The 25,551-nt window shown below is 59.6% G+C and overlaps 1 protein-coding gene across 5 annotated transcripts; it reads left to right on the forward strand.

Moving 5' to 3' along the window:
* Positions 1 to 1,632: 1,632 nt before the first annotated feature.
* TECPR1 (tectonin beta-propeller repeat containing 1) lies at positions 1,633 to 25,421 on the forward strand. Of its 5 annotated transcripts, none has more exons than XM_040230915.1 (24): positions 1,635 to 2,102; positions 2,349 to 2,531; positions 2,782 to 2,904; positions 3,691 to 3,816; positions 6,897 to 7,071; positions 7,192 to 7,292; positions 8,463 to 8,564; positions 9,720 to 9,865; positions 12,524 to 12,837; positions 13,169 to 13,314; positions 13,727 to 13,882; positions 14,265 to 14,414; positions 14,503 to 14,660; positions 15,472 to 15,599; positions 16,401 to 16,503; positions 20,321 to 20,417; positions 20,492 to 20,571; positions 21,150 to 21,206; positions 21,611 to 21,791; positions 22,079 to 22,214; positions 22,929 to 23,021; positions 23,708 to 23,814; positions 23,974 to 24,093; positions 24,259 to 25,421. In XM_040230915.1, the coding sequence occupies exons 1-24, from the start codon at positions 1,878 to 1,880 to the stop codon at positions 24,400 to 24,402; spliced, it is 3,351 nt and encodes a 1,116-aa protein (XP_040086849.1). In that variant the 5' UTR covers positions 1,635 to 1,877; the 3' UTR covers positions 24,403 to 25,421. The 5 variants fall into 5 exon arrangements, with proteins under 5 accessions (XP_040086841.1, XP_040086832.1, XP_040086863.1 ...); XM_040230921.1 differs by having other exon boundaries at positions 14,289 to 14,414; XM_040230907.1 differs by having other exon boundaries at positions 1,633 to 2,102; positions 14,289 to 14,414; positions 23,708 to 24,093.
* The last annotated feature ends 130 nt before the right edge of the window (positions 25,422 to 25,551 follow it).

Here is a 25,551-nt window from a genome sequence, read left to right on the forward strand (position 1 = left end):
TTCAGAGGTGCTCCGTCACCCATGTTGCCATTCTAGCTGTCACGCTGTCTGTGCCCCCGGTGTCTCGAACAGAACAGCCTGGCTTTAGCTGTGAGGCACCCAGGCTCCGTCTTCTGGTCGCTCCGGCTTCCAAGTCAGACAAGCTGTGCCCTCCTTTTGCGGCGCTGTGCGGTCTTGGGTGTGGGGGCTGCTCCATCGGGCAGAGCTGCTCGATGTGAGCCCCCCACTGCCCTCATCCAGCTGCTCTGTTTTGCTGCCGTAGGTCTGGCTACGTGGCCTTGACGCGGCTCCAGGAGTCAAGCTCCAGGGAGCAGCAGCCGCATCAGCCCCAGGGTTGTGGGGTGGGAGGCGGTCAGTGGTGATGCTGAAAGCTCAGCTTCTCTGTACACCAGTGCCACATTGGATCTTGGAGACAGACCCTGATGCTGGGAAAGACTGAAGGCAAACAGAGAAGAGGGTGGCAGAGGATAAGATGGTTAGAGAGGTTCACGTCCAACTCAGTGGACATCAACTTGAGCAAACTCCGGGAAATAGTGGAGGACAGAGGATCCTGGCATGGTGTAGTCCAGGGGTCACAGAGTCAGACACAACCTAGCAACTGAGCAACAACAACAGTTCCGGGTGAAGTGAGAAAGGACAGCTTTACCGCTCTGCCAGGCAAAGGGGACCACAGCAGGCTAAATGCCCTCAAGTACATGTGTCCCTACGTGGGGAACATAGTGACAGGGTTTGCAGTAATTGTCCAAAGAGGGTGTGGTAAGCTCATGGACAAGCTGATGGGTTGGTGGTGAGGTCAGCACCACCATCATCATCAGCCTTCAGCGTCATCAACCTTCGGGTCCAAAGGCCTGGGGTCTGCATGCTTGTGGGAAGCATACTATGCTTAATCATTAACTTCTCCCACCTGGAGGGGGTTTCAGTGTCTGCAAGGTAGCTTAAAGGTACTGTGGCGTGTGATGGGGAACCAGGGCCTTGCCCCAAGGCTGCTCTGGACTGTCTCGCCCTGGTCTTGCAGTCCCTTCCTTCCGTAATTACCAACTGCTTGAATTTGCCCCTTGGAACTCAGGGAAGGTCATGGAGGCTGAATGAAGGCCATCCTCTGCAGTCAAAGAAATGGAGGACACAGGAAGGCCTTGTGCCCAGAAGCCCCACGGGGCTCTGCGTGGTGTCCGTGTCAGAGCACAGGCATGGGCCTGCACACCATCCACGAAGCAGAAGGGGGAACGAGAGAAGAAGGAACAGCAGCAGAGAACGGCAGGAGGAGGGGGTCAGGGGGAGGTGGCCACCGAAGGCAGGTGAAGACAGGCCCCTGCCATCCCTGCCACCCACCCAGTCAAGGGGCTCCTGTGGGACCACACAGGTCTCTGGCTGGGGTGCCGGGCCTATGCGGACACCCCTACCAAACCCAGAGGAAGGGGGATCACGAGGGGCCCCGCCAGCGTGAGGGGGACCCTATGCACCAGAGGGTGGGGCCTCTGAGGTGGCCTCTCAAGGATTCATTAGATCCGCAACCTGTCATTTATTCTTTAGACAAGGAAGATCCAAACTGTGACCGAATGATAACACTTCATTAAACTGGGGGCAGTAGGTATTTGGATGGTATATATTTTTTTCTCTGGACTTTTTAATATATTTGGAGAAAAAAAAAATCCTTACCCTGAGAGGGAGAAAAGGCAAAGAACAGAAAAGGAACCTGGACTGAAGCTGGGCTCTCCCCCTGCTTTGCTGGGGGATGGGGAGGGTGCTCAGCCTCCTGCAGCAAGAAAGCATCACCCCGGGGTTCCCTGCCTCGCCAGGTGGTCCCCAGGGCCAGGGTCCGGAGGGGCCATGCCCACTGACTTCACCCTCCTGCCTCTCTCCCCTCAGCCCCCGCGGCCATGCCGAGCTCAGCGCTGTGGGCGGTGGACCTGTTCGGCAGGGTGTTCACGCTGTCCACGGCCGGGCAGCACTGGGAGCCGTGCAGGGATGCCCAGCTGGAGTTCAAGCGGGTCAGCGCGGCCAGGGACTGCTGCTGGGGCATTGCCTGTGACCACCGGGTGTATGTGCTCGTGGGTGCCAGCGACGTCCCCATCCGCTGCCAGGAGGAGGCCTATGAGAATCAGGTGGGTCCGAGGGGTGGCGGGGTCGCTGGGAGACAGCCCTGCACCCCCAACGCCTGGCCTGTTTCCGCCTGTTGCCTTCATTCTGCTGAGATCGGGCTGTGCAGCCGCTGCAGCCTGCGCCCTGTCCTGTCCTCACCAGGCCACTGGCCGGGTCTGCACAGGCTCTGGGGCGGGTTCCGGGAGCTCGCGACGGCTGTGCCCCAAGCCGCCCAGGGCCTAAGGCCAGTCTCTGCCTCCGGCCCACAGCGCTGGAACCCCATGGGCGGCTTCTGTGAGGCGCTCCTGCCGAGTGACCGCTGGCCGTGGAGCGACGTGAGTGGACTCCAGCAGCGGCCGCTGGATGGGGTGGCGCTGCCCTCACCGCACTGGGAGTGGGAGTCGGACTGGCACGTGGATGAGAACTTTGGAGGGGAACCCACGGAGAAAGGGGTAGGTGGACTCGGGTCTTGCCGGCGGGGCTCCCCCGTCCCCCCAGTGCTGTCCCCAGCGCCCCGTGGTGTCGTACCTTGGCCTGGGCCCCGCGTGCCCCCTGCTTGCTGGATGGGGCCCACGGGGTGATGCTTCAGGCCACGAGCTGCCTCCCCGCCCCTCTTCCGTCCCGCTCCCGCTTCCCTGGCTATTTCCTGTCCTTCCCCGGGAAACTTCCAGAGGCCCCCCCACCCCCACCTTGATGTTTCAGGGGTGGACGTATGCCATCGACTTCCCTGCCACCTACACGAGGGACAAGAAGTGGAATTCGTGCGTGCGGCGCCGGAGGTGGATCCGGTACAGGAGATACAAGTCTCAGGACACCTGGGCCAAGGTCTGGGGACCTGCAAGACCAGGGGGCACGTAGACAGCAGGCCCGTGGCGGGGAGGGCCGCGTGGACCCGCATGCCTAGCCCGGGGCCTGGCCTCTGACCCCCTCCAGTGCTGAACGCTGTGACCCTGTGTCCCTTCCTTTGGCGGGTGGCCGCTCTGGGAGCTGGGCCGGACTGTGGCCGGGCGTTGCCCTGGTCTCTGGACTGCCCTGTCCCGGACTGAGACTCGATCTAGGTATATCTTCCTCCCCCGCCCCCACCCCACCCCACCCCACCCCATGCGGGAGCCGCTCAGGCCTTGTATTTTTCCAGTGACCCAGAAAAACCAACCAAGGGATGTGAGGCCTGGCCTGGGGCGCTCGGGGCCTTGAATGAGAGGAAGGCCTCAGACCCTCGCCCGACCTCTCTGCACGGCCCATGCCCCGGGGTGGGAGCAGCGAGGCAGCAGGGCAACAGCCAGGGTCATGGGAGCCCCCACCCCATGGCCGTGTCCTGGGGTCAGCTCCTGCTCCATGGCGGATGGAGTCACAGCGAAGCAGGGGCCGCCGTGAGCCCTCAGGGCCAGCAGTCTAGCCTGGGGCCGGTGGAGGGGAGGATACGGCAGAGGGGCCCTCCACCCGATGCTGCCTGCCCTGTGGGGTCAGCAGGGCTGGGCTAGAGGACAGAGGGCAGCGTGCTGAGGGCTGGTGGGCAGCCGGGGTCGGGGCTCGCAGGAGCGGACCAGCGCCGCCCCGGTCCCAGGCACCCACGGGCACTGAGGCCTCCTGCCTCCCACCCTCTCAATGCAGATCCCTTCGGAGGACGACCCTCAGCAACTGCCTGACCCCTTCAGCGACCTCTCTGTGGGCGGGTGGGAGGTCACAGATGAGCCCGTGGGCCGCCTGTCTGTGTGGGCCGTGACCCTTCAGGGAAAGGTAAGGCTGCCCCAGAGCTGTGGGTGGGAGATGGTGGACCGGACCGCCCACAGAGCGGGTGGGGGAGAGGCTGCCCTCGCCGGCCTCCCGGGTGGATGAAGGAGGGCGCTCCTCGGGCCCTCCTCCTCACGTCCTGTCCCAGCAGCAGGGGCTGCCTGAGCAGGTGGCATGTTGCTGGGGCCCCCACAGTCCCCCCTCCTGTGACCTTGCTGTCCTGGGGACCCCCTGGGTCCTCGTCCTCCCAGAGGCCTCTGAGCTCCCCTGCGTGCCTGGTCCTGGCCTGTCCCTCCTCGGGCACCAGGAGCCTTGGTCGGCGCCTACCCTGGGCTGGGTTGCATCAGGCTTGGCTCCTCAGAGCGAGGCTAGGCTCCCTTCCCAGTACCCTCTGGTGCCTCCCACACAGCAGAGTGTCCAGTATATTAAGGGTGGGTGGGTAGGATGGGTGGATAAGTGGATGGATGCAGAGGGGTCTGGCTAGGTGGGTGTGTGTATAAATGGATGGATAGTTACGTGGATGAAAGCATGGATGGGTGGATGACCAGATGGGTTGGTAGACAGGTATATGGATGAATGGATAGTGGATTACTAGGTGGATGGATGGGTGGGAGGGTAGATAGATGGGTAGATGGGTGGGTGATGGATGGATGGCTGTTAGGACGGGTGGGTGATGGATGGATGGATGCAAGGCTTTCGGATGGGTGGATAGATAGGTGGATGGGGGGAGGTTTCAAGAGGAGAGGAGCGTCTTTGCTCGGGGAGCTTGCGATCTAGGAAATGTGATTCAAAGAAATGAACCCCACCCCTGCCAGCAGCAGGGGCAGCAACACAGACGGTCCTGGGCACAGGTGGTCTAACACTTTGTGACTTCTCAGTACTCTGAACACAAACTGATCAAAACTCTCCGGATGGCTTTGGAACAGTCCCAGCGGGCGTTCATCAGGCCTGCCTCCAGGTCCTGCTCGGTCCAGGCCGAGGCCACCCCGTAGTGGCTTTCTCTTAGCCACACTGAAGGGTGCTGGGGAGCTGGACCAGACGCAGCACCACTGCGGGGCCACCTGGATGCAGAGAGGGGAGAACGGGTTTGAGAGCCGTGCCGGGTGTGAGCCAGTGCTCCCCTGTGTCGCTCCCGCGGTCCATTAAAGGTGGAACCAGGACCTGGGCTTTGGGCGAAGCTGGGCAGACAGTCGGGTCAGACCCAGCAGGCAGCAGGAGGGGGTGCTGCCCAGGACTGGCTCTGCAGCGTGGGGGGCTGTGGATCCCGCCGCTGGTTTAGTCACTGGATAAACTGTCTAAAGAAGCACCCAGCAAAACTTCATGTGCAAATAGGGCCCGTTACATGGAATGCATGTGCGCGATGGTGAGAGAGTTATAACCTATCCACTCCAGTGTCCCTTTTCTCCCTTGGAAAATAGTGTTTATACTAAATCACTGGAAGTGTGTTATTCATTATCATAAGCGAGACCATGTTACATATTTCAAAAATATTATGGTACTCTGCTGAGATAGCATAGAATTTAAAGTTTATAAATAAAATTAATGAGTAATAAATCTCACTAATAAAGAGTTTTTAAAGAAAAGGTGAGGTGACAGGGTTGGAAGGCCTTGGACCCCAGCCTTCCTGGACCACAGAGACATGCCGCCCCCTCCAGATGAAACGAGCCACATAATTTGGGCAATAGAAGCAGGTGGTTCCATCTTAAATATCTGATTATGCTCCCTGTCATCGGTTAAGGACAGAAGGAACATTTTGCTGTTTTTACTCGGCTGCCTAGTCCTGTCGGACTCTTTGGACCCCCTGGACTGCAGCACAGCAGGCGTCCCCGTCTTTCCAGTGCTGTCTCCCAGTTTGCTCAGATCTGTGTCCACTGAGTCAGCGATGCCATCTAACCATCTCATCCTGTGTCGCTCCCTTCCCTTTTGGCCTTCAACCTTTCCCGCATCGGGGTCTTTCCCAATGAGGCGGCTCTTCCTATCGTGTGGCTAAAGTATTGGAGCTTCAGCATCAGTCCTTGCAAAGAACATTTTGAAGTGAAGTATGTTTCTAGTCGTATCTAACTCTTTTGTGACCCCATGGACTGTAGCCCACCAGGCTCCTCTGTCCGTGGAATTCTCCAGGCAAGAATACTGGAGTGGGTTGCCAGTTCCTTCTCCAAGGGATCTCTCTGACCCAGGGATTGAACCCGGGTCTCCCGCATTGCAGGCGGATTCTTATACCATCTGAGCCACCAGGGAAGCCCAAAGACCGTTTTTGTTGTTCTCTCACTCAGTCATGTCCGACTCTTTGCGACCCTATGAACTACAGCACACCAGGCGTCCCTGTATTTCACCGTCTCCTGGAACTTGCTCAAGCTCATGTCCATTGAGTCAGTGATGCCATCCAACTATATCTCGTCCCCTCCTGCCTTCAATCAGGGTCTTTTCCAATGAGCCAGCCCTCCGCATTAGGTGGCCAAAGTATTGGAGCTTCAGCATCAGTCTTTCTAATGAATATTCAGGATTAATTTCTTTTAGGATCGACTGATTTGATCTCCTTGCAGCTTAGTGAAGTGAAATCGCTCAGTCGTGTCCGACTCTTTGCGACCCCATGGACTGTAGCCTACCAGGCTTCTCCGTCCATGGGATTCTCCAGGCAAAAATACTGGAGTGGATTACCATGCAGCTTAGGTATTCCTTAAAAGGAGGCTTGAGGGTTTTCTTATCTAGCCACCCAGCCCCCTGCTTCTTAAGAGACAAGGTGTGCTGAGAGCATTTGGCCACTAGGGGGCGCAGGACAGCCAGGCCAGGGCTGGAGTTCTCATAAGTCCAGCAGGTGACAAAAGAGGTCTGTCCCCTGGGACCGCCAAGATCCACGTGTTGGTATCTTACTCCAGCATAGGCAGGAGACATCTAATCTGGCTCGAGGCTCTGGATGGCAGCGGAGACAAGGTGAGGGAGATCTGGATGGTTCCCTAGAGACCCTGGGTCCTCTGGAGACCCCCACGTTTGGGCTGTGCACAGGCTGATGCAGATACAGCTGAATTCTGGAAGCTGACCCAGCATGGAGCCCTGGCCTGACCCTGCTGGTATCCCTCACCTCCCAGGTGTGGTACAGAGAGAACGTCAGCCACCACAACCCTGAAGGGTCGTCATGGTCCCTGGTGGACACACCCGGGGATGCGGTTCAGATCAGCTGTGGGCCCCACGACCTGCTGTGGGTGACGCTCTGGGAGGGCCAGGCCTTGGTTCGGAAAGGAATCAACAGGAACAACCCCAAAGGTGGGCGGCTCTGCGCGCTGTGCTGGGAAAGGCGGGCAGGGGGCACCCGGCTTCAACTCCCCACCCACCCCGAGCTCCTAGTGATGGGGGCTGCCTGCACTTCCTCCTGGGGTCGGGTAGGAAGTTCCTGGTCCACAGTGGAGCCTCCTACGTCTGAAAATGGGATCCTGCACGTCTCCACAGGAGTCTGCGTGGTCTGGGCCGTCACTAAGGACCGGAAGGTAAGACAGGGTCCCTGGGGCTGGGTCTGAGGGCTCAGTTTAATGTTGAGGGTCGTGTGGGTTTCTGTCCTTGCGAGTGTGGTCTTAACTCTTCAGGGCTTCCCTAGTGCCTGGTGGTAAGGAACTCACCTGCCATTCAGGAGACACGGGCTGGATCCCTGATCCAGGAAGATCCCACGCGATGCAGAGCAGCCAGGCTCATGGGCCACCACTGCTGAGCCCTCGAGCTCCGAGCCCATGCCCTGCCACGAGAGAAGCCCCCGCAGGCAAAGCCCTTGTGCCACAACGAGAAGTAGCCCCTGCTCGCACGACCAGAGAAGAGCCCACGCGGCAGCAGGCCCAGCACTGCCAACAGTTAAAAATGGAAACGGAATTCTGCTCTTCGGGGCACAGCCGGCCTCAGCCGAGCCCTGTGTGCTTTTCTGCCGCTGCCACTGATGATCTCCGAGCTCTTTCGTGAGCTCACCCTCGCCTTGCCTGCACCCCTGTACCAAGACCAAAATGACTATCCCTCAACAGGCCATAGCATTCCAGATATCAGAAGCAAACTCTCAGCTAACTGACTGCCTCCCCCTCCTGTCCAGAAGTGCTCATTTTTACCTTATCAGAGGCAAGTCCAGTGAAATACACTTATTTTGAGTTGCTTTCACAATCTCTTTTCTTCTTGCTTCCACTATCTCTCGTCCCAGGGCATCTTTTCTTTCTTTTTTAAAATAATCATTTATTTTTTCTGTGTTGGGTCTCGGTTGTTGGGGCTTTCCTCCGGTTGCAGGGAGCGGGGGTCGCCCCCCGGGCACGGCGCACAGGCCTCTCACTGCAGGGGCTTCCCTTGTTGCAGAGCCCAGGCCCTGGAGCTCACGGGCCTCAGCAGGTGTGGCTCTCGAGACAGGCTCAGTGGTTGTGGCACTCGGGCCTAATTGCTCCGTGGCAGGTAGGACCCTCCCGGATCAGGAATCACATCTGTGTCCTGTGCATTGGCAGGGGGATTCTTCACCGCTGAGCCACCGGGGAGGCCCAAGGGCATCCTTTCTGAATGGTGTGCTGTGCTCATCTGTGGCCTGAACCAAAGGACCAAATTACTCATTTGTTCTTCCTGAGACTTTAAAGAAAAAAAAAACCCTTCCATTTGATTGGCCCTCCAGAGAGGTGTGTTTATTTCTGATTTCCCAGGTTTGGTTCCGAAGAGGCGTCAACTCTCACAACCCCTGTGGCACCAGCTGGATTGAGATGTTTGGAGAAATGATGATGGTGAACGTGGGCCTGAATGAGCAGGTGTGTGAGGTTCTGAGCCGGGGTTGGCGGGGGCGGCCTCAGAGCGGGTGCCCCCTGCTCCCCACTGTCCCTTTCCACCAGGCCTGCTCGTGAGGCCGCTAGGGCAGGGGTCTAGGGCCGGCACACACTGCAGGCCCACGAGGGCAGCTGGGGGGCCGCTTCCCGCTGAGCCCCAGAGCAGTGGTCACGAGCACAGATCTGGGTGGGGCGTTCACCCTGGAGACTGGGAGGCGTGCTAAGAGGTATTTGTGCACAGGTAAAGGAGAAGACATTTTCCAACTCTAGCAGCGGTATCTCGCCAGCATCACGAGCACCACAAGCACAGTTCCTACAGGGTAGCCTCCTCATAGAGAGAGGTTTGGCTACTTTTAAGACTCGAGGGTGCGGGTGACGCCTTTCCCGTTGCTCTAAAAGCGCTTCCGGGGTGCGGGGGTGGCGGCCTTTCCTGTGCCCACTCACCCTTCTCACCCACCGTGGTGGGCTGGGCACACACGGGCAGCGGCGAGGTGGGTGCTAGCTGGTGCCCATGGACCTGATCACAGAGGCCGTGGGCCATGACCAAGTGACAGAGATGCCATGACCTCCACAGCAAGGTCTGCTGGGGCCACGGCTCTGCCTTTGGGCACCCCCAGAGCCAGGGCCCCTCCTCTGGGCCCCTCAGCTACCCACACACCCACCTTCCTCAGCGCCCAAAGATAGCGGGCAGGAGGCTTGCTCGGCCATCTTCCCCCTAAATATGAGGTTGGAATCAAGAAGGCTATTTTGCCACTTCAGAAAGACCAGGAGCATCCTCTGGGTTCACTTGGGGAGCAGCTTCCTTCCCACAAAATGCCACATGGATGATGCAGACACAGGTGGGAGTCCGTCCCCACGCAGCGCCCACTAGCACTGGCACCTCTGTGGACCCTGGCGCCGCAAAGCCCTGAGTCAGCCTGAGGTCGTGGAGCCAGGGAGGGGTTCCTGCTTCCCTGGGGCTTGGAGCTGTGCCCACCCCGGCCTCTCTGGGCTCTGCTTCGGCGCACAGCCCCCAGGCCCTTCCTGGGCATACCCCGAGATGTGTCCTTGACCCGGGATGCTCGCCCCACACAGTACCCCCACCCCCCTCACAAGGAAGGGGGCTCCGCACCGCCCGCCCAGCAGAACCTCTCCGTGCAGGTCTGGGGCATCAGCTGCGTGGACCGGGCCCTGTACTTCCGTCAGGGCGTCACCCAGAGCGAGCTCAGCGGGAAGACGTGGAAGGTCATCGTCGCCAGCCGGGAGGGCGACCGCTCACTCTCCAGCAGCTCCTTCGGCCTCCTCAGGTGATGGGCTGTGGGCTTGGTGGGCCGGGCTGGACGGGCTGGGCAGGAGGAGGCAGGAGAGTGCCAGGCCCGAGCCGCGGCAACCCGCAGCCGTGGGGCCTCCTCACCTCCTGGGCCGGGGTCCTGCTGGGCCCGAGGGCAAGCACCGCATGTGGGAGGCGGAAGCGGGCAGCTCTGCGAGGCCAGGGCGTCCGTCCACATGGGGCCTGGGGCCGTCCGGAGCGGGGCTGGCCGTTGGTCTCGAAGCCTCAGGGTCTGGGAGAGGAAAGGCTTCCTTTCCCGGGATGCTCAGGCCCTGTGTCCGAGGAGAGCGGGAAGGAAGGTGCGGGGTCTCTAAGCAGGAGGCAAGGCCGGGACTGAGACCAGAACTCCTGGAGGCCCAGCTCCCTCGGACCCCCGCGCCCGGCCCGCAGAGCTTCCTTTTCGAGGCTCTGCTTTTCTCTCAAGGTCCCAGGTGTGCCCGGCCGCAGCTCTGGGGACCACGCCCTGGGCTCCCCGGGGTTAGAGGGGAGATGCGGCCCAGCCCTGCCCGATGGCCAGGGGAACGCTGGCGGGTGACCCAGCACCTCAGCCGAGGCCACCTCTGCTCTGTGACGGGGGCTGCCTGCGTTCACCCTCCCAGCCGCACGGCCCACGATCCTGTCTGCAGCTCGGGCCCTCCTCAGACGCTGGTCTCCACCCTCCGCTCCCCCAGCTCGGCGGTCAGCACTCGGCTGCACCGTCAGCCTAGAGGGGCCGGGAGGCCGGCCAGTGGGGTTTGCTCACAGTTACCTGCAGGTTGCGGCTCTCCAGCCAGTAGTTCTCAAAGTGGTTGGCACGTTGGAATGAGCTCAGAACTTCCAAAACCACTGATGCCAGACCTTTGTGACCTTGAGTTTGGCAACGGCATCTTAAATATGACACCCAAAGCACAAGAAACGGAAGGAAACATAGATAAGTCAAGAGTTCGTCAACATTAAGAAAACATTGTGCCTCTAAGGACACTTCAAGAAAATGAAAACTCCGAAAGGATGGGAGGAAATACTGGGAGTCATGTATCTGACAAGGCCTGCTATCGAGAGCAGATAAAGGGCTCTGCAGCTCAACAACAGACAGAAAGAACTGAAAAGGGCCAAGAAGGGACTTCCCTGGCGTTCCCGCAGTTAAGGGTCTGCCCTGCGACGCCCGTCTTTTCTTGGTTGAGGAACTAGAATCCCATGTGCCACAACAGAGAGTCCATGAGACACAAAGAAAGATCCCAAAACGAAGATTTCCCATGCCGCAACTAAGACCCAACGCAGCCAAACACATAAATATATGTTTCTAAAAACAGTGTGCAGGCCACAGTGAAGAGCAAATGTCCCATGTGCCACAACTAAGACCCAAGGCGGCCAAATAAATAAAAATAAAAAGTTGGGAGGAAAAAGACTTGGATCCTTCTGCACAGTAGGTACACGAGTGGCCCACAAGCAGAGGAAAAGATGCTCGACGTCATGAGGCGTGAGGGAAACGCAGACAAAACCACGTTACAAAGACAAAACGAAACACGTTGGATACCACTTCACACCCACCAGAACAGCTATAATCAAAAACAGAGATAGAATCAGTGTTGACAGGATGTGGAGAAACCGGCACCCTCCTGCCCTGCACTGCTAGGGGTGTGATGACGCGGCCATGTCGAATATAGTGTGGCAGCTCCTCCAGAGGTTAAGGACAGAGTTACCATAGGACCCAGCAGTTTCAGTCCCAGAAGGAGGCCCAGAAGAACCGGAAACAGACGTTTAAACAAAAATTTGTTCACGAATATTTATCGCAGCACTGACGAGCTTCCCAGGGGTTGCTAGTGGTAAAGAATTTGCCTGCCGATGCAGGAGATGCAGGTTCGATCCCCGGGTCGGGAAGATCCCCTGGAGAAGGAAATGACAACCCACTCCAGTGTTCTCATGTGGAGAATCCCATGGACAGGGGGAGCCTGGTGGGCTAGAGCCCGTGGGGTCGCAAAGAGTCTGATACGCCTGAGTGACTGACGCACCCCTTATACTCAAAATAGCCAAAATGTGGAAGCAACTCAAATGTCTGTCAGTGGAAGAATGGATGGATAAAACAGTGTATCCCCACAATGGAATGTTATCTAACAGTAAAAAGGGATGAAGAGCTGACACCACTACAGCACAGCTGACCCTTGCCGTCATCACACTAGGTGACAGCAGACAGTCACAGAAGGCCACAGCCTGACCAGGCTGTGTGTATGAAGTGGCGGCAACAGGCGAGCCCGTGGAGACTGAGAGGAACTGGCGGTTGCCAGGAGGCTGGGGGACGAGGAGAGTGCACAGTGACTCCTTAATGGTACAGACTTTCCATCCGGGGCGATGAGAAGGTTCCGGAAGTTGGTTGTGGTTCCAGAACACTGCAAATGTGCTTAATGCCACCACATTTTATAATTTTAAATGGCACATTTTACATCCCACGTTTTTACAATAAAAAAGCCACAATGCTGCCGGATCTCCACCCAAGATACATTGATTTGGCTGGTCCGGGTGTGACGTGAGACCTTTCCAAGTTCCCGGGGTTCCTGCTCCCTGGGGAGAGGGATTGCTCTCTGTGACAGAGAGGCTGATTTGCCTAGGGGGTCACACAGTATGTGTTCAAGGGAGTCACAGGTTTGCCCACTTCTTCCAGCGCCGGCTGCTTCTTTGGCAACGAAGTAAGGGGCACTGCCGAGTCCTGTGGTCCCGGCGACATGGATGCCTCCTGGGAGGTCCCTGGCCCTGCCTCCAGCCCAGCTGGGGTGCATGGGAAGGAGTCCAAGAAAGGGCCCAGCCACGCAACTGCCAACTTTCCAGAGGCCACCGACCTCTCCTCGCTGACGCTCCTCCCGCTGGGCCTGGAGGAGCCCGACAGCGCGGACTGCCACGCGCTGTGGGCCTGGGTGTCCGGCGGAGGCTGTGCCGTGGAGGCCCACACCACCCTCAAGTGGTTCACCACCCAGTCGGGTAAGCACAGCTGCCCAGTGCCGCAGACGGGGCTCGGGGGGGATCTGGAGCAAGCCTGGTACCCCCACCGTGCTCAGTCCCATCTTTCTGGAGCGTTCCATGACCAGTCAGGCAGTCGGAAGGAAGGGCATTGGTCTGGCGCCCCACCCCTCCCCGTCCCAGGAGGGGCGGCCGTCCCATGCTGACGTTTGGGGGACACCTGCTTCCCCACCAGGGTGAATGATGGCAGGGAGGGGCTCACAGGACATTTCACAGAAGCTAGCCTAGCCTTCCAGAAAGAAAGGGCCGACGCTGGGCTGCCGCCCAATCCTGAAGCTGCGCTGGCCGGCAGGCCTGTGCCCCTCGGTGCAGACGCTCTCGCTGTCCATCACACCGGCCCAGACAGCCACCTGGCGGAAGCAGATCTTCCAGCAGCTCACGGAAAGGACCAAGCGGGAGCTAGAGAACTTCCAGCACTACGAGCAGGCAGTGGAGCAGGTGCGTGGTGCCTGAGGCACTTCCTCCAGCAGGCATCCATGGAGCGCCTGCTGTATGCCCGCCTTGAGGAGAGTTGTGTGCGGCCCCACTGTGCTCCCAGCCCAGAGGACCTGGCCCCATCTTGGCTGGTGTGGGTCCCCGCGTTGGGCACAGAACCGCCCAGGGCCTCAGTTTCCCCACCCTATGCAGCTGATCCCCGGACGCACAGACCGCCCTGGCTTGGGGCCTGGCCCCAGGCGGGTGTCTGATGATGTCACTTTTGACCTTAGGATGAAGTGGGGGGGGGGGCAGTGCCCCCTGAGGCAACGAAAGGAGCCAGGTGGCCCTGGGGTGCCAGGTGCGGGGCTGGAGTGTGGGGGGCCCTGGGGCCCGCCTGTGACTCCATCCCACTGTGCTCCCGGCTTTGCTCCAGTCTGTGTGGGTGAAGACTGGGGCTCTGCAGTGGTGGTGTGACTGGAAACCCCACAAGTGGATGGACGTCCACGTAGCCCTGGAGCAGCTCACGGGCCACGATGGGGCTCAGGACAGCATCCTCTTCATCTACTACGTGGTCCATGAGGAGAAGAAGGTGGGCGGGGCGTCGTGGAGGGGCGGGGGCGGGCGGCGGTCGTGGGGGGGGCGGTCGGGGGAGGGGGAGGGGGCGGGGGGGGGCGGGGGTTGGTGGCCGCATCCGGGGCATTTGGGGCAGCGTGAGTTCCAGAGGAGGGAGCAGGTCCTGGCGGCAGAGTCAACCTCCCACCAGGGCTGGGGTTTGAACTAAATCAGTTCGGTTCTAAACATCAAAAAGGTCACTCAGGTTTCTGCTCAGGAGCAAGCCCCCACAGTGACCGTGCCTCCCACCCCGCATGGAGCCCCACCGTTCTGGGGCCCCCAAGGCCCTCTGTCCCTGCTCCCCCCACGGCGCCGGGGCTCCACCCAGGGTCCCGCCGACCCTCACCCTCTGCATACAGTACATCCACGTGTTCCTCAACGAGGTGACGGCGCTGGTCCCTGTGTTCAGTGAGGCCAAGCACTCCTTCGCCCTGTACACCCCCGAGAGAACGCGGCAGAGGTGGCCCGTGCGCCTTGCCGCCGCCACCGAGCAGGACATGAGCGACTGGGTGAGCGGGCGGGGGTCCCTTGGGCGGGGGCGGGGGCCGCCATCTTGGGGCCAGCCCGGCCTCACTGACCCGCCTCCCCCCTTGCCAGCTCACCCTGCTCAACCTGTCCTGCTGCGAGAGCCGGAGGGTGCACGGCCGCCCCTCCCCGCAGGCCATCTGGTCCGTCACCTGCAAGGGGGACGTCTTTGTGAGCGAGCCCGATCCAGACCTCGAGGGCCCTGATCGCCGGCTGCCCTGCGACCAGATGTGGGTCGGCTGCACCCGACTGGGCTGGGGGATGGGGGCTGGCCCGACCCCAGATCTGGGTTCCCGCCAGCCTGGCCTGTGCAAGGACCCCAAGGGGGCATCAGGAACTTGGCCGGGATGGGGGGTGAGGCAGGTGTGGCCCCCGGGTGGCATTTAAAGCCACGAGGTGGAGTGAGGTCCGCCAGGGGGGCAGCGTGAGTGGAGTCCTGGGACACAGAGCTCCGACTGTGTCCTGCCCCTGCCCCCCCCGGTCACCCAGAGCCCATGAGGACTGGGGGCACGTGGGTGAGGCTGGGGCCCCACACAGGAGGGAGAGGGCATGTCCGCTCACCCTCTGCTTGTCTGCTCCTGGTGGCCCTGTGTGCCCAGGGCCCAGACAAGCCCCACTGCTGACAGTGCAGGGCCTCCGCCCTCAGGAGGCGCCCCGGGTGGCCGCACACCCCACATCCAGGAGACCATGCCGGCCCATGCGCTGGCTCACCCTGCTTTGCCATGACCTGCCGCGACCTGGGGCGTGGGAACTCGGGGTGCCGACCTCAGCTCCCCACGACTGTCCCCATTACCCACACAGCTCCACGGACAGGGACTCCTAAAGGACCTGCCCACTGCGGGCCTACCCAGCTCCTGCGCCCGCTCTGGGCCCCCTTAGCTGATTAATCCCCCTGAGGAAGCCGAGCAGGTTCCCTCAGCCTCAGTCGCATCCATCACTGGAGACTAAAGCTGAGTCAAACGGGAGCCCTGGCAGGCCACAGAGGGAGGGCATGAGGCTGGAGAGACCTGCAGGACGCGTCCCCCCCTCCTCACGCTACAGGTTCTGGCGGCAGATAGGCGGCCACCTGCGGGTGGTGGAAGCCAACAGCCGGGGCGTGGTGTGGGGCATTGGCTACGACCACACGGCCTGGGTCTACACGGGCGGCTACGGCGGAGGCTGCTTCCAAGGTGAAGGCGGGCCCCGGGCCCACCCCGCTCTAATCCCTGGCTGGCTTCCCTGCCCTCGTGCTGACGCTCGTTTGACGGGTGACCTTCGCCTCTGCCAACCTCCACGTCCTGGGGCCAAAGCACACGGCGCGAGCCCACAAAGGCCTGGCCTCCGACGAGCCTTCCTGGGCACCCACGGCTGAGCCGGAGACCGTGCAGGTTTCAGAAGGACAGCTGCCAGAACCACAGTCTCTTGATTCCCGGGCCTAATTCCAGTCTCTCTTTAGAGGGGGCCGTGCCTTAGGGGGGTGAAAGCTTGGTGAACCCCTGTGGGCTCCCTGCGTCCCAGAGGCAGGGATAAATGGAGGTAGAAGCAAACCCTGAAACGGAACATTTCACGCCCTGGCCCACACGCCCCACAGCGAGGGTGGCTACTCTGTGGAACTGTGGTCTACTGAGACCACTGGAACACACGTCTACACAGGCTTAATGGCATCCCTGCTTGTGAGGCAGGAATTCCCTCTGTCCCCGTCTTACAGATGAGAACATGGGGTTCGTGGGGGTCATGTGAGGGGTCCAAGACACCTTTGTTAGTAAGGAGTTGGGGGGCCCTCACACCTGCCAGGTGCCAGGTAAGTGAGATGGAAGGGGGAAGAGGCTGAGAGGCTGCGGCAGAAGAGTGGCAGGTTCTCCTCCCCCGAGGAAGAGAGAAACCCGAGCCAGCCAGCCCACCAAGCCCTCCCGGGCTGCCCGCTTGCCTGCTCTCACCTGGCCGGGCAGGCAGCAGGTGTGGCTTAGGTCTGACCGCCTCCTCTCCCCCAGGCCTGGCCAGCAGCACCAGCAATGTCTTCACACAGTGGGATGTGAAGTGCGTCCACATCTACGAGAACCAGCGCTGGAACCCTGTCACAGGCTACACCAGCAGGTACGCCACGTCAGTTGGACAGCCGCGCCCTGAGCAGTGGGAGAGCTGGCATCCGGCCTCCAACATGGAATTAACTAGATCCGACTGGCTACACAGGATTTTTTCCCCGTGAATCTTTAAGTATAACATTTTAAAAACTCACTTATGGAGAGCATAACATATATCAAGCTCATGAAATGTGCATATACATACATGCGGTGAGATGTGTCTGTCGAAGTACACGTAGACATACATAGATACATTATATCACTGTGTATATGCTTCAACGTGCTAAGTCGCTTCAGTCGTGTCCAACTCTGCAACCCCACGGACTGTAGCCCGCCAGGCGCCTCTGTCCATGGGATTCTCCGGGCAAGAATACTGGAGTGGGTTGCTGTGCCCTCCTCCAGAGGATCTTCCTGACCCGGGGACTGAACTCACATCTCCTACTCCTGCACTGAAAGGCGGTTCTTTACCACCAGTGCCATCTGGGAAGCCTGTATATTACTGACTGATCAGAAACCAAACCCCAACATAATCACTACCAGGGTCAAGAAATAGAACACGGCCACCCCCTCCCCATCCCATCTGGTGCTCTTTTTTTAGTGGGAGGAGGGGAGTAATTTTTTTAAAAGTGTTGCTTAATGGAAGCTACTGAGGACACTAGCCTCCACCAAAAATTATTTTAATTCTCCAGACATGAGGCTTTGGGACACGAGAGTCAGGGGCACTGTGTTTGGGACAGAAGTGGAGACACTCTAGAAAAGCTAGGTCGCATGCCTCTTCTTAGTTCCTGCCCTCTCAGCATAGAAACATGTTTCTCACACTCTTCTTGGGATATGTTCTTTTGCTTGTTTTAGAAAGTAAATAAGTTGCAGTATTTCTCAGCCCTTAAAGCTGTAGCGTGAGTTCCAGCGGCCAGAGCAGCCTTATCTAGGTTCAGCGTTGGGGAGCCTCCCGGGAAGACTTTGTCCTGTGGGTCTCTCCTTTCCACTGGTCCTGTTATAATAAAACTACGAGAGTTCTCTCCTAAGTAGAGAGTTTTCCTGAGTTCTGTGAGTCATTTTAGCAAATTATCAAATCTGAGGTAGTGGGAGTCCTACAGCCTGTAGTCAGTCAGTCGGAAGCCCGGTGTGAAGGGAGGCAGTTTTGCTGGGGACCGTGTCCTTTACCTTGTGGGGACCTAGTGGTGTTGCAGTACACCCAGCTGATGTTGGAATTGCCAGTTCTCCGAAGTGGGGGTACCCATCCACACCCTCGGCAGCAGGGCATGCCCCCACATTTTTGCTGTTTTTTTGTGTTGCAGCCATTTTGGTGACCATGAAGTAGTGTCTTCTGTTTCCAGTTGCTGTCTCCTGGCAACTAAATGGGCAAAGGGCATACATGGCACTTGGATACGCTCTCCTTTGTAAAATGCCCCTTCGAGTCCTTGTCATGTGTTTTGGTTGGATGAGCTTTTTATTGATTTGCCAGTACTCTTTACATATGAAGGTATGAGCCCTTTGTTACATATTCACCCTATAAGCAGTAACTTTTAATTATTAATGTAGTCCAATGATTATCTTTTTTTTTTACATAACAATAGAAAGTTAAGTCGCTCAGTCGTGGTGTCTGACTCTTTGCAGTCTACTACATCCATGGGATTCTCCAGGCAAGAATACTGGAGTGGGTTGCCATTTCCTTCTCCAGGGGATCTTTCTGACCCAGGGATCCAACCCAAGCCTCCCGCATTGCAGGCAGACACTTTAACCTCTGAGCCACAAACCCTCTTAAGAAATCTCATTAACCCTAAGGGGATAAATACAAACTCCTATCTCTGGAACAGCAGTCAGCAGACTTTTTCTATAGAGGACCAGATAGTAAACAGTTCAAGTGTGGTGGGCCTTAGGGTGTCTGTCACAGCGGCTCACTCTGCAGCTCTCTTGAAAGCAGTCACAGAAACAAATGAGCATCACTGTCCCCATGAGATGTTTCATCTGGACACAAATTTGAATTGCACAGAATTTTCACTTGTCATAAAGCATTGTCCTTTTTTTCCCAACCATTAAAAAATGTAAAAACCAGCCTTATCTTGTAGGCTGTGCTGACAGTTGTGATTAGGCCCCTGGGACATGATTGGTCCAGCTCGTTCGAGAAGCTTTACTCCTCTTATCCATTAGGTCTAGAACCCCCCCACCCGTACTTGGTATGTTGTGAAGTAGGCATCAAGTGTTGTTGGTCTTTTACTATCCAGTGACCAAACCATTTATTGAAGACTATCCTTCTCCCTTGCATCACAACAGCCACCTTTGTTCTAACTCGGCTGTTCATTTATGTAGATCTTTAAATTTTATGTATTTACTGGCTGTGCTTGGATCCTGGTTGCTGCGCTCAGACCTTCTCTAGTCGTGGTGAGCAGGGCTACTCTCCGCTGTGGTGCAGACTCCTCACTGCGGTGGCTGCTCTTGTTGTAGAGCCCAGGCTATAGGCACGTGGGCTTCAGTGGCTGTGGTGAAGTGGACCCAGTTGCCCCGTGGCATGTGGAACCTTCCCACAGCAGGGATCAAACCCCTGTCCTCTGCACTGGCAGGAGGATTCTTAACCACTGGACCCCCAAGGAAGTCCTATGTAGATCTTTTCCATAACATTTTGTGATTTTCTACGAGACGAGGGTCTTGATATCTTAAAAATGGTATTTTTATATTTTTATATGGTTCATATTTTTGATACTAGGATAACTGGCACAAACTTTTAAAAATTTCCTTTCTTGTTTTTTCAAATTGATGAAAAGTAACACGAAGAATAAAAACTCTGATCCCACTAACCAGATAGCAGCCACTTTCAGCGTTTCAGTGTTCTTCTACTTGTCCCTGTATGCCTGTGTTTGTGGGTGGTGGGGGCAGCAAGGGGGACAGTCAGGCACGTAGAGATGGTGGGTGACAGCCTCCCGACTCAGTCCCCGAGGGTGGATAGGCTTATCTAACCTCTCCTCAGTCGTGGATGTGTGGACCATTTGTGACCTTTCATACGGACAGTTTAAAGGGTTTCCTCATGTGTAAATATTTGGTCTCTCTGTTCTTCTCAGGAAATCAGGGTTTGAGCTCTTCTAAGGCAGCTTATACACACTGCCTACATGTGTTCTGGAAACCTCTGCCTCAGCTGTGTGTAGGGTCCACACGGTGCTGGCCTGCCTGCCTCTGCCCTTCTTCCTCACTCGCTCCTCGGTCGTTGGGCTCCCGCAGGGTCAGAGCCACCCGGGGAGACCACCCTGCACTGTGTGTGCTGAGAGTGTCAGTCAGGCAGTGTGGCTGTAACAAAACACCACCGGCCCATAGCTTAAACAGCAGACGTCCATCCTCTAGGTTCCAGAGGCCTTGGAGCCTGAGCCAGGTGTCAGCAGGTCTCTTTCCCATGAGGGCCGTGGAGAGGATCTGTTCCAGTCTCTCTCCTGGCCCCAGGGGCCTCGGCTGGTGGCGGCATCCCTTAGTCATGACATGGCCTTCTTCTGGTCTTCACGTCAGCTTCCTGATTTGGGAAGCTTGAGTCCAAGTCTCCCCCTTTGTAAGGATGCTGTCATGATGGAGTAGAGCCCGCTCGGTAACTGTCTCATCTCAGCCAGGCCCTCTGCAACACCCCCTTTCCAAATAAGGTCACGCCCACAGGACGAGACCACACACACCCAAGAGAAGGGGGTGGGGTCCACAGGCCCCAGGTGGGTGGGCTGGCTGGCTGGTGCCTGGAGGTCCTCTGTTTCTGCCCACCCCTCCCCGCAGGAGATGCAGGCACCTGGGTGGCGGGTGGTGGCTGTGCTGCGTTCCCCTCCCTCTGGCGTCACCTTACCCTTCGTGTCCCGCCGCAGGGGTCTGCCCACCGACCGGTACATGTGGAGTGACGCCACGGGCCTGCAGGAGTGTACCAAGGCCAGCATGAAGCCCCCGTCCCTGCAGTGGACCTGGGTGAGCTCCGGGCTGGGGGTGGGGCAGAGGTTGCAGTAGGGGGTCTGCCCACACCGACCTGCCTGTTCCTCCAGGTTTCTGACTGGTTCGTGGATTTCAGCGTCCCCGGTGGCACAGACCCGGAGGGGTGGCAGTACGCCAGTGACTTCCCCGCGTGAGCGTCTCTCTCTCTCCATGGGCAGGGGCCCTCAGGGGGGCTGGGGCCCCGAGTGTCAGGCCTGGCGAAGTCAGGCGAAGCCCTTCCACCCTGCCCAGTGGCGCAGGCCCTTCACGGTACACAAGCCACGTTCAGATGGAGGACGGAGCCGAGAAAGACCGAGCCAGAGCCTGAGCTGAGGCTTCTAAGCGGTTGATGTCTGGTGGGGAGGAGGTTTATCCTGATCTGAGCCTTCCCTTTGACCTCTAGCCCTGAACTTGACTGCTCCCAGAAGAGCGATATGAGGCCTGGGATGGGGAGGGCTCAGAGACCCCTTAGCTAGAAACCACCACCCCGCTCCACGTAGCTGCCATGTCCTGGCCTCAGTGAGGTCCCAGCCCTAGGGAGACCTGACCACCCTCCCGAGGGAGGCCTGGGTGGGGATGGAGGTCCCTGAAGCAGGAGGATGGTGTCCTGTGTTACCTGCTGCCCCTGCTTAGCTCACACTGAGGCCCCGGGAGAAGGAATGAGTGTGCAGCATCACTTTCTAGAAAATTCCACAGAATGGTGCTGACTTCAGCTTCTTCCTCTTTCAGCTCTTACCACAAGTACAAAACCATGAAGGATTTCGTCAGGAGAAGGTGCTGGGCCAGGTGAGAAGGCAGGTACCTGAGGGGTGTGGCCGCGCCCCTCCCTGCTCGGCCTCACTCCCTGTGGAAGAAAAGGGGAATTTACAACTGGGGAGGAGAAAACAGGATCAAAATAAATGTCAGCCCAGGAAGTGCCCCCGGGCTCCCAGGGCTGTTTCTGAAGGGTTTGTTTTCAAGAACAAATAAGAGAAATGTCATTGGCAGGGCCTGCAGGATCCTGAGGAGTGGGGGTGGGGGGCTGGGTTGGAGTGGTGCCAAGGCAGGGCAGACAGCACAGGAGGGTGGTGCCCACTGGGTCCTCCCGGGGTCAGGGGTCTGGTCTAGCTGCCCCTTCTGTCTAGAGCGGGTGGCCCTGGGGCTCCCAGCACCACCAGGGTGACCGGGACTTTGCTCTCTCTGCCGCTCAGAAAGTGCAAGCTGGTGACCAGCGGGCCCTGGCTGGAAGTGACCTCTGTGGCCCTCAGGGACGTGTCCATCATCCCCGAGAGCCCGGGCGCCCACGGGAGCGGGTTGAACATCGCGCTCTGGGCCATCAGTGACAAGGGGGACGTGCTGTGCCGTCTGGGTGTGTCCGAGCTCAACCCCGAGGTGGGCACCCGGCGGGGGAACCCAGGGTCTGCCCAGCCCGCCAGCCCCCTCAGGGCTCGGGCGGATTCTTACCGAGGCCCGCCTCCGCCGTGGAGCAGGGCTGGGCTCTGGCTTCCGCGGGCCTGCCCAGGAGTGTCCCTGGGCCCCGCGGACGCCGCACGGGGCCGAGGGGGTCTCTAGGCCTGCGGGCCCTTGGGGCTGAGGTTGGCGTGAGGAGCCGTCCGCCCTGGGGTCAGGCGGGCGACGGGCGGGACCGGGCAGCCCTGAGCGGCCCTCCTTCGCCTCAGGGCTTCAGCTGGATGCACGTGGGCACCGACCAGCCCTTCACCTCCGTCTCCATCGGCGCCTGCTACCAGGTGTGGGCTGTGGCGAGGGACGGCTCCGCCTTCTACCGCAGCTCCGTGTCCCCCTCCAGGCCCAACGGTGAGAGCCCTCGCCTCAGGCGGCCGCCCTGCGCCCGCCGCCTCCGCCATATTGTGTCGAGCGCCAGCGGGCGGCTACGGCTACTTCCGCTTCCGGGGGAAGCTGGTTGACGGGTCTCCGTTTAAGTCGATAAGCATTTACTGAGCACCGCCTGTGGAGCGGGCGTGAGGCCAGGCTGGGCTACACCCAGAGTCCACGCCCTCTCTGCTGGGATGACCCAGGGGTGGTCATCCGGTGACGGGGCTGTCCTTCACCACCCTCGGCCTCCTGCCCCTCAGGGGACCTGCTTGGGCGCCCCCCTGGCCCATCCACAGTGTCCGCCTTGACTGCCCCCCAGGAGCGAAGGCCATGCAGGCTTGTTCTTGGCTGGACATCCGGACAGCGTCCGGCACAAGGATTGCTGGGTGCGTGGTGGCTGGCTCATCCGTGCCCTCCACCTGGAGCAGTGGGTTCGCACAGCAGCCTATGGCTGGGTTTTCGCCGCATGCCTGGCCGGGCACCTTCCCGTCCCTGTTAGGGCCAGCAGCCTATCAGAAGCCGGGAAGACCCCAGGCAGGCCAGGGCATTGAAGGGACAGCAGGACCCAGGTCAGCTCCCGCCGGGCCCTGTCACCAGTGTGGTCCGCCCGGTCTGGGGACGGAGGTTGGCTGCACCCGCACCTGGGTGACAGGTGTGGCGCTTCCAGGTCGCATCTCAGCCCATCTCCCACCGCAGGCGACTGCTGGTACCACATCCCGCCTCCTCCCAAACAGAGGTTGAAGCAGGTGTCCGTGGGGCACACCTCGGTGTTCGCCTTGGATGAAAATGGCAAGTGGCTTCCGATCCCCCTGGGAGGAGGTTCCCTGAGCACCCCAATGAGATGAGACCAGACCCTTGCCCACCAAAGCCCCAGCATGAGACCTTCATGAGCCCTGCGAGAGCTGCCAGTCTGAGGTCGGCCTCCCCGCCGGCCCTCCCCAGAGTCACGCAGGGTGGGGAGCCCCAGCCCCTCCCTAGGTGCTCAGGCCTGCCTGCACCTCGGGCACGGAGCGCAGCGCCATGGCCCAGGGGCATCTTCTAGATGGTGCCAACCAGGCCTGAGACTCGGAGTTCACCTGCCTGGCCTGGGCCATCCCTGCCCCTTACCCCAGGCCACCTCCGAGCGGCTCTGCCCGCGCCTTCCTGGCCTGTCATTGTCACAAATGAGCAGGGCGAGGAGCTGGAACCCAACACTCTTATTCCAGCCCAAGTCACTGTGTCATTTAAAGAACTCCTTGTCCTCAGGTTCTCATGCGTGGACAGAGGACGAGGGTGCCAGCCCAGCCCAGCACGAGAATGATGTAGCGGGGCGCAGGCAGGCCTGGGAGGTCAGGGCTGGCCCAGGCTGCAGGCCGATGGAGAGAGAGACCCTGCCCACCTGTCTCTCGATCAGACCTCCCGGCCTCGCAGACCCTGCGGGGGGTCCAGACGCTCAGGGGCTCACACCAGTTTTCTCACTGACGTTTCTCTCCTAGGGAACCTGTGGTACCGCCAGGGGGTTACGCCCAGCCACCCTCAGGGCGACAGCTGGGAGCACGTGTCCAACAACGTGCGCCACGTGTCTGTGGGGCCCCTGGACCAGGTCTGGGGAGATGGGGATGGAGGGTGGACGCTCCCCCTGGGGGCAGGGACTTGGGGGGTCTGGTTCCCGCTCTGGTCCTCCCCACCCCCACTGCTGTCCCCGTGGACCCTGTGCCACGAGGAGGGGGAGGGAACAGGCTTCAGCAGGTCTCTGTTCCAGGTCTGGGTCATCGCTGACAAAGTCCAGGGGAGCCACAGCCTGAGCCGCGGAACCGTGTGTCGCCGCACGGGCGTGCAGTCCCTGGAGCCCAAGGGGCAGGGCTGGGATTACGGCATTGGGGTGAGCAAGCATTGGGCGGCTGTGCTGGCCGGGGTCTCCAGGCACCCAGGGGTTGGGTGTTGGGGGGCCCTGGGCAGAGCCCCTCGAGGGTCCGACCACCTGGAGGGAAGGTCTCTGCCCCTTGACCCCCTCGTGGTCCTGAGTGATTCCATTCTCTTCTCCCAGGGGGGCTGGGATCACCTCTCCATCCGGGCCAGTGCCACCAGGGCCCCTGTGAGTCCATCCCAGAAGCCAGCCAGCAAGCAGAATGGGCAGCCCCCGAGCGTGGCCGGTGGCCCGTGGGAGACCCCTGGCCCCGTCTGCTGCTGAGGCCGCCTCCCCTCACTGGGAGCAGCTGTGGCGCTGGGCGCCAAGAACCAGCATTGATGCGAAACTTCCTGTCGGAGCCGTGCTCATGCAGAACACCCCGAAACGTGGATCCGGGGGTAGCGTCACCAGGCCCAGACTCTAGAGTCCATGCAGAGAACTTGGCCTAAGGTCACGGCCGCCTCGGAGGCCCTGAAAGCCCAGAAATGTGAAACTCTGTGGACGCTGCGTGTCCCCGGCCGTGGGGAGAACGTGGGGTGGGGTGTGGAGGGCCCCGTTGCCTTGGTCTCAACTGCCTGCTCCCTGCCCCTCTGCCTCCTGCCTTTCGCGGTGGGAGCCGGGAGCCTTCCAGGAACACTGTCCCAGGGAAGAGGACCCAGGGAGCCCCCTCGGCCCTGGATGGCCCCAGATGGTGTCGGAACCCTCCTCCTCCCCCAAGAAAAATGGCAGCGGGGCTCAGGACGGTTTTTCCTGGGCCTGATCAGTTCTCAGAACAGGGCTCGCAAATAGGACTTCATTTCCTAAGTTAAGGAAGGGGTTGGAAATAAATGCTGGGGAGGCATGTCATCTTCCCAGGGTGGACGGAGGACTGCCGGCCCACTGTCCAGTTCCAAGGTCAGCATCCCCAGCCCTCAGCCAGCCCTTCCTCAGGCACGGCTGGGGGCTGGGGGGCTCCTCTCAACGCAGATCCTGTTGTAGGGGGTGGGGTGGGTATAGACCAGCGGCCTGCGAGAGGAGCCTGGAGGCGGCAGGCCTGAGCCTAGGACCTAGGGAGGCACGCCCCCCCCCCGCCCCCAAGCGACCCCACTCCCAGTGTACAGCTGCTTTTTATCAGAAAAAGGGTGCACTTGAAGCCTCAAGTCGGCCTTCCACAACCAGGTGATTTGATTCGTCCGAACCCACGTCCCATCTCTGCTCATTTTGAGACCCTGACGAGCCAACTCCGTTGGCCGCCCCGGTAGGCCCGCTGGAAGGGCTCAGCTGTGCGCTGTTCTGCCTCGTGTTTGCTGCCCAGAAGCTGACTCTGAAGAGGTGTCCCTTGGGGTCCCCTCCCCGGAGGGGACTGGAAGAAAGCTGGCAGCCCCTGCCGGGTCGCTTCAAAGTGGGCCCAAGAGGCGGGAGTCGGGGGGCAGCATGGGGAAAGCTCGTGAA

The sequence above is a fragment of the Oryx dammah genome, unplaced genomic scaffold, assembly GCF_014754425.2.
Source record: "Oryx dammah isolate SB20612 unplaced genomic scaffold, SCBI_Odam_1.1 HiC_scaffold_2, whole genome shotgun sequence".
In the NCBI taxonomy this organism is placed as follows: Eukaryota; Metazoa; Chordata; class Mammalia; order Artiodactyla; family Bovidae; genus Oryx; species Oryx dammah.